This window comes from Sceloporus undulatus, chromosome 3 (genome assembly GCF_019175285.1).
Source record: "Sceloporus undulatus isolate JIND9_A2432 ecotype Alabama chromosome 3, SceUnd_v1.1, whole genome shotgun sequence".
NCBI classification, from domain to species: domain Eukaryota; kingdom Metazoa; phylum Chordata; class Lepidosauria; order Squamata; family Phrynosomatidae; genus Sceloporus; species Sceloporus undulatus.
The window spans coordinates 149987791-150002578 of record NC_056524.1 but is presented as its reverse complement, the minus strand read 5'-3'; the positions used below and the strand labels follow the sequence as shown (position 1 = coordinate 150002578).

The following is a 14788-nucleotide window of genomic DNA, read 5'->3' as shown; positions in this document are numbered from 1 at the left end:
GGCTAACCATTTTGTCTCCCAGAGATAGTTTTTTAGTCTGCTGCAAATACAAAGCTCCCTGTAGCAACTTAAAACACCAAGAAGTTTAGTATGACACAAATTCATCATGCAATACTTTCCAGCAAATTAAGTTCACATATTTATTTGCCAATCTTCTAGAACAAGGGCTTTAAAAGAATTAAGGAATCAAGCAGTATACATACATGTGAACCAGGTCCAAGTCTGGCTAGTCATGTGAATTCTGTAACATGAGCAAATGTGTACATAATTTTCCCACACAGAAACTACCAGCTCAGTGTATAGAGTAAGCTTTGGTTTCTATATCTTCACTGGGTTCACTGGCTTGCCCAGCCTTAGCCCTTTTTTGTGCCTCTTCCCCATTTGCCTGACCCCATCTTGCCCATTTGCACCATTAAGCTTGCTTGTCCTTCTTTTAGTTGCTGATGTTCCTGAGCAACAGAAGTTCATAGGGCACTACAGCAGCACTGAAAGGGGAAGCCCTTCCACTTGAGGCTGTAGGTGTGCTTTTGAACCTGGGAGACAGACAGCTGAGAAGAACAAGAAGGGAGAAAGTCCAAATCACACAGTGTGTTAAACTGCTATGAATACTGTATCTCCAAATTTTATTCCAGTCTGGATGAGCGCCATACTTCCTCCCGAGCATGGAGCAAGGGCCTTCTCTCCAACTTGGTGCTGCTCTTCCAAGGTATAGAGAGCATCTATAACCACTCCTTGGCAATTGCACGTGTTGGCACACTGGCTACATATGACTTGTTTTAGCCTGAGTTATAAACTGATTATCACAGATAATACCAAGTAAGCGGAACAACATTTAAAATGTGCCCACATGTTATTTCTGCTGAGGTTAAAAAATGTAAGCCTTTACTGCTAATCAGCACTTCCAAAGTTCTTGATTCTTTCACTAATTTGGCCTACACAGCCTGTTAAACTGGGTGTGGGTTCCCATAACATACTGGAATACATGTCAGATGGGTCAAAATAACAACACAAATGAAATGTTTGTGGCTGAATACAGGAGGATACCGACATGGACTCACCTCATCCCTGTTGGGTGCATCGGGAGGTGCAGTGGCTGCTACTGCCAACAGTTTGATTGGAGTTGTTGTGTCACTAAACACATCAGATACTTCCTGGGTCATTGCTTCTTGCATTCTTGATTTAAGATCCTTAGCAGAAATTTAGAAATCCTCATCAAAATAAAGACATTAATTCAGCATTACAAAACCAGGTACAGACACAGAAAAAAACGGATCTGGATGTAGACAACCCAACTTTGAAACATGTTTAAACACAAAGCTGAAGTTACAAAACAAAAGTAAGAAGCAGTTTTAAGATGCAGAAAGCAGAATCTGCCCAACATTGGGTATGGTGGTGTGAACAGAACAAACACTTTTGCTGTGAAGTGATTGTTATCTTCATTCTCTGCCTCATCTAGCTGCCTCTATAGAAATGAGATGATGAACTAAAAAAAGGCTACAAAACATATTGGCCATATAGCAAAATACAATAACATCCAAAATTCACATAGCAATGATACGTTTAGTTGGCCAACCAAAATACATAAAATATTTGCATCATTTATTTTATGCATTTTGGTTGGCCAAATAAAAGTATCACTGTTTTGTGGATTTTGGATGTTGTTGTAAATAGGACTACAGTAGTGATGAACGCAGCAATGGACAATGGCACTAATGCTCCCCTTATCCCAGTTCAACCACTTAGCATTATTTGGGTTTGCTTTTTAATCTAGATTCCCACTTTATTAACACAAATGAGGAGACCAGGAAAGATGAAAGCTTCTTTTTAAAATAAAACTGTCAAACTTCTTTTTTTTCAATGGCCAAATACAATGTTAGAGAAATTCTCAGAGGCCAGGTTCCAGTGGTCATTGGAAACAAAGCTAAAAGAGTGTGACAAATTTACAAGTTAATTTTAAAAAGGCTTTTACTGCAAAAATTGAACCCTAAAAAAAAAAATTTTAACCTTTTGGGGGAAAGGGGGGGGGGGGAAACTACATCAAAATTACCAAACAGTATTTGGCCTTTTTTTAAAAAAAAGGACACAAGGTAGCTAACTTCAGGAGAGATCAATATGCAGCCAGAGTAATTCTGTGACACAAACCTGCCAAGAAAAGGCAGTTATTCTCTTTTTTTTCTACCTCAGCTTTGTGAGGGCTGAGGATTTCATCTCCCTAGACTTTCAGCAAGAACAACCTGGGCTAGGAAATTACAAGGATAAATGGGATAGAAGCAAGCAGAAGATGGGGAAAAGTTTTAATTATGAGAAGATGGTACAGCAGTAAAGGATGGTAGATGAAGGCTCAGGCCTTTGTTGCTGTTGTTCATTGTCTTTGTTAAAATGCCTGTAGTGTGCCCTTCTTCATTATCAACTGGAGGTACTCCGGTATTAGAATAATGTCTCCTCCACTTTACCTTTAATGAGTCCTGCAGTTGAGCAGCAATTGCCTTGGCTTGAGGAGATTCTCCTTCCCCTCTTGCTGCCAGATCTGCTAACTGGGCAGCAAGCTGTTCCACACGGTCACATTTGGCCAGCAAATCTTGGCGGTAAGGTCCCATCATGACATTGGCAAGACGGCGTCCTTCAGCCACAAGTCCCCGGATTGCAGCCTGACCTGTATCAAAAGTGATTCACTGTGCTTTATTTACAAAGTTAGACAAAGCAGGCGAGTAGTTCCACCACTCAAAAGGCAAAACAAAATTTCAGTGTAACTGCTAGTAAAAAGTCCTGACCAAACAAGGTCCTTTCTCAGAATACTGCACTTTCAATATCTCAGAAACCTTTACAACAATGCTGTCATAGGCAGACTGATACTCATACACCTGTATTGCAGACTGAGTGATGGTTAGGCTAATAAGAGGGAAATGGCTTGTCTGACAACACCTAGCGAGTTTTTTGGTGACATGATGTTTAAGCCAAGAACTATGCTTAGCTTCAGCAATACCTACCAGATAGGTAGCTGTGAGGTTCTAAACAGACTATCTGAAAGACCGCATTTCCATGTATGAAACTTCCAGGGTCCTAAGATCTACAGGGGAAGGCTTTCTCTTGGTCCCACCACCATCAACAAGACATGAGAAGCAGCCTTCTCAGTGGCTGCTTCCACCCTTTGTAACTCCTTTCTACAGGAAGCTAGTTTCCCTGCTTTCCTTTTGTCAACAGGTAAAGACATTTTTATTTAAGCAGTCTTTTAATAAGTAAACGTTTGCATGGAGGCTTCTTATGGAAGGGGAGGGTGCTTTATTTTTTTGAAACTTTTGTATACTTCTTAATGATTTTACATTGTTCACTAACATGTTATTTTAATATGACAATTTTAAGCATGTTTTAAAATTGTATTGTTTTTGTTTATTCTTTTGTGAATTGCCTTAGTTCCTAATCCAGGAGAATGACAGCATATAAATAAATGAAATAAAATAAACAAACAAACAGTAGCTCTTGGGTTGCTTTGCTGGACTTGCCCATCCACTGTTTTTACTCTGTTTGAGGAAGGGTAGGTGCCTTTGTAATTGGATCACAAGTGGTAGCAGCACCAGCTCAAGCATCTGAGCATCTTAAATATGTTCAGCCTTCTCAGGCCTAGAGCTGTCACAGGAGTTTCCACTAAACTTGGCACCCAGCAAGCCTGGCAAAAGTGAGACATGGTTAACTGACCACTCACACTACAGAATTATAGCACTGTTATCTCATTTTAACTGCCCTAGCACCATCCTATGGAATTCTGGGATTTGCAGTTTAAGAATGAACATTCAGAATTCACAAAGTGCTCTTTTGATCCATCTCAGGATCCCATAGCATACAGCCATGACTGTTAAAGTGGAACCGCTATAATTCCATAGTATGGATTCATAATTTGACACAGACTTTCTCTCAGTATCTTAAAAGAAATAAAGAAACAATGAGAAAAGGATAGAGAGGCTCAGAAATTAAGATGTCAAATGATGGATTATAAAATGGGGAAGTGAGAAGTACCCACACCTCCCCTTAACAAAATATGTGAATAAATATATTTCAATACTCTGCTTCTTTCATAGGTGTTAGCAAGTATACCTGTTGCTTTCCTAACTGCTGGTTGGAATACAAGATCCTTAAACCAAAACAGCTTTCAGACTACATTCCAACAACTTTTTCAGAGGAAAGAAGAGAAAGACAGACACTACTATACCCACACACAAAAAAGATACACATCCCAATGTTGCCCTGCAATACCAATCGCAATTGAGTTTTCCTACACAGAAAGATCCCAAATATGTGAGGCTTTTGATGCTTAGAAAAAAGACAAGGGGGAATATTTACAGGGAGAAATATTTTACAGGTGAATAAAATTATGCCCCACCCCACTGCAGTGTAATCATAAGTCTGCTAAGTCATTTTGTGTTCATTACCTATTATAATGTCTAACAAGGAGACATTCGATAGCTTACCTACTCCACGATCATCCACTGTAGGATTGTCTATCCATCTCTGAGCTTGCTCAATTTTTCCTTCCAGGTGGACAGCAGCTTTGACAGGCCTGCTGTTTGCCACAGCCTTGTTAGTTTTGGACTGCAAATTCTGGAGTGAGGTGGCTATCTGCTTGGCTAAGGCTCTGGCTTCGGGGGAATCCCCCTTTCCACTGGAGAGAAAAGGAAAAACTGTTAGACAGTCCTTACTAATGCACTTTTAAAAAAACTTAGACCAGCTTCTATTTGAAAGCAAGGTTTAAATATAATCTTTGTGTTTCTAAATGTAATTAGAAGCAATCCTGTTAATTATACTTAACAAAGCCTCATGGATTATATTTTCATAACTGCTGAGTCAAGATTTTATTTTCAAGGGAAATCAAGTACCGTAAGGCATGAAAGAAAACATGGCAGAAAAAGTTAATACCTGGTAAGGGTTTACATTTGACTTGACCTCTGGCAACTTCTTTAAAAAGATTCTACTAACAACCTCATCTGACACCTCTGAAGATACAGAAAGCCTGATTGATATTTGAAACCTATACTACTGAGTGTGAAGTATTCCTCCAAAGAATCAGAAAGTACTGTACTTAGTGCAGTGCAAAGAACAATGCTAAAAATCCCCCCCTGTATAATTCACATGGTTATCAGGAAAAAGAGAATGACTATCAAGTTAAACAAAGGGCATGAACAGACAGGTCAAAATAAAGCTGCTTCAAGTCACTTTGGAGGTACTGTATGCTGTTTAAATGACACATGCATCTTAAGAAGCCCAAAGCTGCGCCAAAGCTGCACTCCAATCCTTAGGACTGGAGCGTGGCTTTGGCATGGCTTCCGGACTCTTAGGATGCATGCATAATTTAAACAGCATACCTCCAAACTGACCTGAAAGCAGCTTTATTTTGCCCTGTCTGTTCGGGCCCTAAATCTCTTTATGTGACTATGCCTACAGATTCTCATTGCCATGTTATTGGATGGCAAAACAGATACCATGTTCATCATTGAAAGTGGAAAGCAAAGTGTAAAGCAGGGGAACATATATGGCTGCAATTATGCTCAGGACTGCATTCCAAAGATCCTGTGTTCTTAGGTCAGTAAAAGCACAGCAATACATACTGTTTCCGGAGATCTGACAACTTAGCAGTCAGAGCAGAGATTTCGCCCAGGGACCGCAAAATATCATCTCTCTCTTTGGGGTCATCGCAGAGTTCTGCAATTTTCCTGGCTTCAGCCATAAGGCCTCGGATGTGTTCTTCTCCTTCACTGCCTCCATTAGGGTCTGCAAGCCAGCTCTTCATATAAAGAAACAAACATCAATACAGAACTGAAAGGTCTATTTATAATAGTTGAATTCTCTATGATTTAATACAGTCTTTCCCAACCTGTCCCTCTCCAGATCTTTCGGACCACAATTCCCATAGCCAGCATAAAGTCATAGATCAAAGTGAGGAAATTACTGTACACATAAATGTGTCTAAATGCCCACTGAGATGCATGAGGACAGAGTTCTTTTTTCCAACAGGAAGTGATCCAGAAGATGACCTGGGTAGTTTGACCAAGTAGTTTCCTATTTTGACCGAAAAAAGCAAGGGGTCCAAAAAATATGGCAAAATCACCCATTCCCACTCCTAGTGGCATTGAGGACACAAAATTAAACCCTGAGGCAGATGAAAGGCCCTCCCTCTATCCCAGCTGCCAATGCCCTGGTTGAAGAGGGAGAGAAGAAAAGGCATTATCTGCTGAACTTAATTCTGTCCCACACTGCCATACTCTTTTCCATGCGTGTCCTGCCTTTAAATGGGAACCCTGAGGGCAGACAACTATTTTTTCTAGTAAAGCACCATATACAGTGATGACACCACATAAATAAATGATAATAATACATCCATCCCCCCCCCCCACTGGAGAGTGGTACAACATACAGCCCCTCCTAATTGCTGCTCTTTGCCATTGAAAAACTGGCTCCATTTTAATTGGTATGACAAAAGCATTTTTATGGGTCATCTGAAATAAAAAGTCATAATATATTTGAAATGAATAAAGAACTACCGGTATGTTTGTCTTTTTAACACTGGTTTCGCCTTAGGTTTTCAGATCAAGAGAAGAGTAACTAAGATTTGCAAACCAATTAAGCTGGAGTATTCTGAGCCATACCAAACATATGCTTGTCAATCACAAGCCAGGTTCAGATAGACTTTTTAGACAATCATGTGAACTCTTTCCAGGATGGAAGCTCTGTTTAAGTAACGTTTTCATCCACAAACAAAAGTCTTCAAAACAGATTAAGACAGGAATTGCCAGCATACCCAATCCTTTCAAAGTATTGCCAAAAAAAGGCTCTTATATACAGCCATTGGTCAAATCAGGGACCAGACTATTTCCAGTCCATGCCAGTTTCACATAGGTCCAGGACTTGCTTCTGCATTAATCTGCAAATTTTGTAAGACTAATACTTTCTCATATATGTGTGTGTGTGCAAGCGTGCATGCTAAGAGATAGATACATTTCTAAATGTACTCTCTCTAAACATGCACACACATTTCTAACTGTATTTTATATTAAACACACATGCTTATAGACATTTTGGTAGTTTTAAAAGCAGAGAATTGCACTACAAGTGTTATAGAAATGAAATTCACAAAGGGTCACCCCGAGGGTCAAATTCACTGTTATAACTAAAATAAAATACAGTTGGCCCTCTTAATCCATGGATTCAACTATCCATGATTTGAAAGTATTTTTAAAAAAATAAATTCCAAAAAGCAAACCTTGCTTTTTCCATTTTATATAACTGGCACCATTTTACTAAGCCATTGATTATCATGGGAGTTGATGATCCATGGATTTTGGTATCCATGGTGGTTCCTGGAACCAAACCCAAGAAAATACCAAAGGCCCATTGTATGGTGTTCTGACTGAAATACATCCAAGCCATCAACGTAGAACCTAATTTGAGAATAATGTACTTCAGTTTTTTAGCCTCTGCCATAATTTAGTAGTATGACTGAGTACCTGAGCAGCATCAATTTTCTTCGCAATCGCTTGCTTAGAGTTGGTCATGGCCTCCAGCTTGCGTGCTGCATTCTCCACTTTTGCTGTTAGTAAATCCAACGCTTGGGACACATGTTGGGCCTTCTGCATGGCTAGTGGTGTAGCACCTTGTCCTCTGTTGGCAAGAGAGAAGAACATAAAGTCCTACATAACAGTGAAACTGTAGCCTGCTGACATAATCCCACATAATTCAGCAAGGAGCCAGAGATCTATACAGCTAGAAGTATTATGGGATACCAGCAAGAACAGTTGAAAGGAGGCAAATATGGCCTCACTCCAAACACCAGTGACTAGTGCGGGACTTTTTTGTCTATACCTGAGCCAACTTTCTGACTATTCAACAGTTACATTCAGGTTATTCGGATTAAGAATATGTGGTTATTGTATTTATTTTCCTTAAAGAAACTGACTTCAAGGATACTGTGCTCATTTGATACAACTGAGCAGAAAGATTAAGACAAGGGCTTGCAAGACTATGCCCCAGTCTTTCAAACTAAGGCAAGATACTGGTTTGCCCTCTCCTTGTAGAACTTTAGTATTTAATCACACAATGCTGCTGAATCACCTACTAATTAACTTATTTGTCAGAGAAGACCAACCACTGACTGCCAATAGGTCACAAATTCAAACATTACATTTCATGCAAACACAAATACTTAATTAGAAGGCTGCTTATGAAGAGATCATAAACTATTTCCTCAAAACCACCAAATATGAAAAGGTACACCTGTCAGAGCTGTACAAAGGAACCACCCAGTTACTCATCAGCTGACCAACAGCAAGTTCCCTTGACACTCAACATGATGCAAGAACCTCCTGCTAGACTCAAGAGAGCAGAGGGGCCACCTTACAGTGGGCTTTGAAGCATGGACCAAGCATGCAGAATTTTCTTAGAGTGGGGATTCATGAAAAAGCTGGTGCTGCTTCTGTAAAGATCTAAAGACTACAATGCATATGCAGAAAACTCAGGGGAGGAGAGCGACTCAGTTATCTTGAAAATTGCCAAAAGATAGTAAGTCAAAATTTGCTGTCCCTTTAGTATAAAAAAAAGTCTGCTGTTGTGCTCCATGTCTCTTTAAACAGTATAGTAATGCAGCTGTGAAAATCCAAGACAGATGAGGCCTTTAAATGGGGACAAAGATGGAAAAATATTCAGGTGTTAAATGAGGCAAATGCACAATGAAACTGTATCTCCCCTCCTCACAATAGTCATTAATCTGAAGTGGAATGTGCACAGATAGATTTACCATTAAAAGAAACACAGAAGCAGTCTGTGTACCTTTAAATGGGTAAAAAATAACACAGATTAGAATTTGCACTAACAAGACAGGGGCTTTCCATTACTTAAAAGATGCAACTGTAGACAGGTAAACAATTATTCAGTGTTCCAGTATATACAGGCATATAAGACACCAAAAATGGGCAGGAAGGGTGTAGTGTTTGTAATAAAGAGAATAAGGGCTTTGGTAAGATCATGATGTATATGAACGTAATTTCAGAATATCTTCATTTGAACGTTGGAGGAGGGCAGAGATAACTGACAGGAGGAAAAAAATTCTGTTCACACCGGCAAAGTAAAAATACATAGAATTTTTCATTTGTGTTGCTTTTACAAACATGCACGCTCCTGGAAAACCTATTTCATAAACACAGCTTTAAATGCATTGAGTAGTAAGAGGGTGTTTACCTAGCTCGAAGGTCAGCTACTTGATCAGTCAATTGGCCTAGCATTTTACACGTTCCTAGAATTTCTCTGCGTTCTTTGCCCGCACACAGCTCTCCTACTTTTCCTGCTTCATCCAGGATCTGCCTTATGGCTTGTTCACCAGCGTCTCCTGGAAAGTGACAGTGTGAGGACACAAACAATAAGACCCATACATAATTTATTCACAAGCTGTATCAAAAACTATACAGCATTCTCAAAGGAATGAAAGAATGAGCTGTAAGAGAAATATAATCCATTTTAATAAAACTGTGTTCCTGCAGACAATAATATTGTTCTAGTAACAGGCATATCATTACAGAGGATTAAGCAGGATGCATGCCGCTAGAGGTTAATACTACAGTGGCAAGTTATATCTCATGCAATATTGCTTTAAGAATATTCTTTGTTCTGTGCAATTTTAGAAAACTGAAGGGCCACCTCCAGGAAGGAGTTTCACATCCTTCCCAGAAGAACACGATAAGGAGTTGTCTGGCTGCTGAAGCCAAATAATTTTTAAAGCAATTGTTACTGGGTGTCCAGTCTCATTCAAAAGGTTCATGAATAGAACTTTCTCCACACCAAACAATCTTGACATTGGGATTATATCAAAGGTTACTTTTTAAAATAAGCATGCATGCATGCACATGCATAAATGGGGATAACTTTTATTCTTGGTTTGACGTAATTTGCAGAAGATTTTTAAAAGGGGTTGGGAATAGCAACAGCAAGTACATTTCTCTACTGCTTATCAGTGCACTTAAGCACTCCCTATACAGTTTACAATGTGTAAAGTAATTGCCCCCAAGAAGCTGGGTACTCATTTTAGTGACTTCAGAAGGATGCAAGCCTGAGTCAACCTTGAGTCCTTGGCTGGTATTGAACTCGCAATCTTGTGGCTTGTGAGTGAGTGTCTGCAATACAGGCATTTAACTACTGCACCACCAGGGCACATGTAGGAATCATGCAGCCCAGATGTTGTTGTAAATTTTAGTAGCCCTAACCAGTATAACCAAGGGTAAGGAATGCCAAGAGTTGTAGTTTAGCAACATCTTTAGGGTCACTCACTCCTGCATTACACAAAACCCTAACATCCCAAAGCTTCTAATTATACGACTGAAGGGCTGGAATCATGCTCATGATAGCTTCTGTCAAGTTGACTTCAACTTATGATGACTCTATGAATGAGAGAGCTCAGGGCTTACAAACCAATCCATCTGTAATAGTGACAGCGGGTACCATACACATGTAATTCAGGATTACATGTAAAGCATCTCTCTTCTTGTGGATGGTGCACAGCAACTATTCATGAAATCCCTTGTGCACTGTCTAAAACCTCTGCCCAAGGCAGCTGTCAAGCACAGAGAGCACCACTGTGGCTTTTTGCTGACCAGGGGAGGAGAGTCACTCAGGAAACCATGAAGCAGCCATCTCAGCTGCATCTGCAGCCAAGGAAAAAAGAAATAAACTCACTCTGAAGTGAGTTCATTTTCCCTCCCCTCATAACTGAGATGGGCAGCTTCTTGATCACATGAGTTACTCCCCCCCCCACCAACCAGTGAATGGTGGCAACAGTGCCCCTTTGGGACTTGACAGCTGCCAGGTAAGGAAAGAAGAGCAAAGCTGCACTTTCATAGCATTATACTACACAGCATGATGCAGGATCTCAACTCATATACATATTTAGGAATAGGCAGGACTGGAAAATAGACATTTGTTACTCATTTTATATTTTGCAACAAAAGAACAATGCTCCACTATGCTTCAAATGAGTTTTGCAGAACCTTTTTTTCACCCCAACATATTTTTATAAAACCAAGGGACTTTGAAAATTGACATTCCCCCTTCTGCCTTGGTATATATGCATTGCTGCCTCCCCATCACATGCCCTTTTTATCAGTTTTCTTAGAACAAGCATGGATTTAATTAATGCCAAGTTTCAGTCCTGGAGCAGTGTGATTTCAATACCAAATTAAATCATGAATAATGAAGTCCCTCTTGGCTTTGTAAATTAAGAGAAGGAATTATAAGGCCCATGGGTCACATGTACACCCACTCAAGCCCCTTTGTGAGTCCCCACCAAAAAGAGGCAAGAGAGATGCTGCTCATGGAAGTTCCAGGAATAATTACTGTCCTTTAGAACAGTGGTTCTTAATCTGTGGTCCAGGGACACCCAGGGGACATGATGTCCTCACAGGCTTGAAGGCTGCTCAGCTCACTTCTTCCCCACAGTGGAGCAGCCACATGACAGGAGCCAAAGCCACCTACACACCCTTTGTCTTCCTTTCTCACCAATAGCCCCATACCTCCCTTTCCCACCTTGGCACCATGAAACTTGCTAGAGTAATCCCTGACTCAAAAACCCTAGCAGCTAGTTATAATTCACCAGGTAGTGAGGAACTACTTGATCTCAAAAACAAAGTCTGTTCTGCTCAAAAAGATCTAGTAAGATCAGTGTATAAAGGCACTTGCCAATTCTGACAATCAGAGTCACCAAAAGCCAGAAAGGCACAACGCTTTTGAGTTTAAAGAAGCCTCTTTCAAATGTCCCAGTCAACACACAAAGAGGAGCGTACTAGCTCCACTCTTAAACTGTCAACTACACAAGGAGGACAACAATCTGTAGAGCACAGCCTTCACTATCTGTAGAGATTCTCCGTGTAGTTTGGAGCCATCGGGGTCAATCCATCACCCACCACATGGGAGGGAAACAGAAGATAGCAGGGCTAGTCCTCTCCTTCTCTTTCCATGCTACTTAGATACTGAGAGCACCTACATATTCTAAGTCTCAGAGCTAGCAGAGCAACTCTGTTGGATCCTGGCCACCCAGTTAAGAGGTGAGGACATAGAGAGCATGTATATGTGTGTGTAGTGGCCCTATTGGTTGTATTACGTTCATTATTGTAGTTAAAATGTAAAAAAGAAAATAAATTATAGATAAGATAAACAGGAAGCTAAGATTTGTTTGAACAGAAAAAATGTGTGTCTTATTGTCAATATGGTAAGATGGAATGTGCAACATAACCATGTCTCAAAAGATGCAAGTTCTAAGCAATCTTTTAGTATATTCTATCCAAAGCTTTGCTCCTCTTTCTTTTTAATTTAGATAGCAGAATCTGGAAGGGAAAATAAGTAATCAGTCTTCAACTATCCCGCACCAAGAGTGTTTCCTAGTAACACTAAGTCACTGCACTGCATATATATGACACATGTTTTATTTCTGATTACAGGGAGAAAAATACAGTTACAAAATAAGTAGTCGTAAAAACCAACATAATCAAATCAAGATGCAGAGCCAGCAGGGATTTCAGAATTTACAAAGTTTCACTCCTGTATGTTTATTAATGTATGACATGTTTCTTAACATCACAGCTATGCTGGTACAGTAATAAATATGCAGTACCTTTCTAAAAAGAACAACAGTGCCAGAATACTAATTTAGGAAGTTCTCAACTAAATAATCTGAATGACTTCATAAAATAAGCAAAGCTTTCCAAACCACTTAGCATAGAGTCAATTTGTTTTATATTAATATTTTAAAGAATAGATTCTAAAAGCTACCAGTCTAAGCTTCTAACATCAAAAGGTAAACCATAGCCACGTGGATGCAGTAATTGAGCAATCATACCATGCTAGACTGGAATTTCATGCGAACCTTATAATTCAGTCGCCCAATAAATCTCTGTTTTCATTCTGATAATAATTTTTTTAAAAGCCTCTAGACCTTAGGAGTTCAAAGACAATCTTGAGATACTATTAATGACTCTTAAAAACTGGGAGAAAGATGGAATTAAGCAGGATTTACAGTAGTTGGGAGAGACCATCAGTGTCCAACAAAACCCAAATGTATTATGCAAAATTAAATTGTGCTTTATCTAGATAGCTTGTACAATTGAGATTTTCTTAGTGCAGAATTTTTCATTTTCCTCCTGCACACTGCACAGAGCCTTGCATGTTTGTATCATATTTTGGTCACCATCATCAGAAACATCAGCAAAGACGTTACCTGGAGGAGCGCTGGGGTCTCTCAGCCAGCCCTTAGCTTGGTTCATCTTGGAATCTATCAAGGCCAATGCCCTCTTCATGGCTTCAGTGTCCTTTAAAAAATGGGGAGGGGAGAGTAATTAATCCATATTGCTCACACAGCCAAATTCAGATTTTCACAAAAGTGTAAAAGACAAAAAATGAAGCACAATCTACTTGCATTCAGAACAATTCACAGAATTAAAAGCAATTTAACATTAAGTATCAACACATTCCTGTCAGTCAGAATGCAGAAGTTGTAACATGCATTGTTTTAGGTTTTATTATGTTTCATCATTTTCCAAGCATACAGCAATCTAACAATAAAGAATAAAACATATTTTAGGACTACTCTAAGGTTAAATATTAAATATTTTGAAGATGAAATCACAACCACACAATTCTCTACATGCACTCTCTATTTATCTTGGTTCAGTCATCACTGAGATGGCAGGACTACTTCCATTTACTGCAATCTAATTCATGGGAACAGAAGAGAGAATGGGCAGATGTAGCTGCATGTAGATTAATCATAAGTAATATTGCTGTCCTCTTCCCAGAGAAAAAATAATGACTGTGCAAAACCAGCAATATGGTGATACCCCAAATTGTTGTTGGATGCTCAGTCTTGACAATCCATACTGCCTTTGTTCTGGCATTGCCCAGTGAAGTGGGAGTTGCTCCTAACTTTTGTTCCTGTTTCTGTATATATCTTGCTCCTATTGCCTAGCTGCTGGGACTTCTATGTCCCTGTCATGACAGCCAAGACTGCTTGGTGTTGCCTCTTTAAAGTGTTGGAGCTGAAGGGGGTGTAGCCCATCTCATTTGCTGCTTACAGCAAACAGTACTGCAAAAACTGCACCAGTTGAAACTACTGTACTGTTGTTTGCTCAAATGTACCATTAGTATGTGAAATACATGAAATCTTATCAATTAAGGCCCTGAGCAGACAGGTTAGGAAAGTATGGGCTGAGCCCATGTGGTTCTGTCCCAGGTACAGCACAGGGATGCCTGTCCCCACACCAGCCTGAGAACCTGCTGCCATAACATGCTCCGTACCTTTCAGTGCCATCACTCTTATTGAGAAGCTCCCCCCCACCAATGCTGCATGCTTGGCTACAGCCATGTGGCCAAGCACCCCATTTACACATCTAACATGGCGACAGGGGACTTCCCTGTACGAGCATTGGCACTGAAAGGTATGGAGCATGCAGGGCCGTTTAGTAACAGCTGGGGTTTGTTGTGGACTTTTCAGGAAACTCCACAGGAAACTGGGGATCAAATTGACCCATGTTAAGGGTTGTAACCCATGCTAAGGGTTAAGGAGAATGCTGAGGATTTCATGGACAGCCAAGACAAACAAATGGGTCCCAGATCAGATCAAGCCAGAAATCTCCCTCGATTCAAGATGACAAAACTTAGGCTGGCATACTTTGGGCACACCATGAGAAGGCATGAATCACTAAAAAACAATAATGCTAGGAAATGAGGAGGGGAGTAGAAAGAGAGGAAGGCCACATGCTAGATGGAT

The 14788-nt window shown here is 40.0% G+C and overlaps 1 protein-coding gene across 1 annotated transcript in view; it reads right to left on the bottom strand.

Moving 5' to 3' along the window:
- VCL (vinculin) overlaps window positions 1-14788 on the bottom strand; it is a 91941-nt gene that overhangs the window by 20413 nt on the left and 56740 nt on the right. Inside the window, 7 exon segments of the mRNA XM_042457767.1 lie at window positions 1059-1187; window positions 2454-2653; window positions 4464-4654; window positions 5598-5773; window positions 7494-7647; window positions 9220-9367; window positions 13241-13331. Of these exon segments, the coding sequence (XP_042313701.1) occupies window positions 1059-1187; window positions 2454-2653; window positions 4464-4654; window positions 5598-5773; window positions 7494-7647; window positions 9220-9367; window positions 13241-13331 (1089 nt within the window).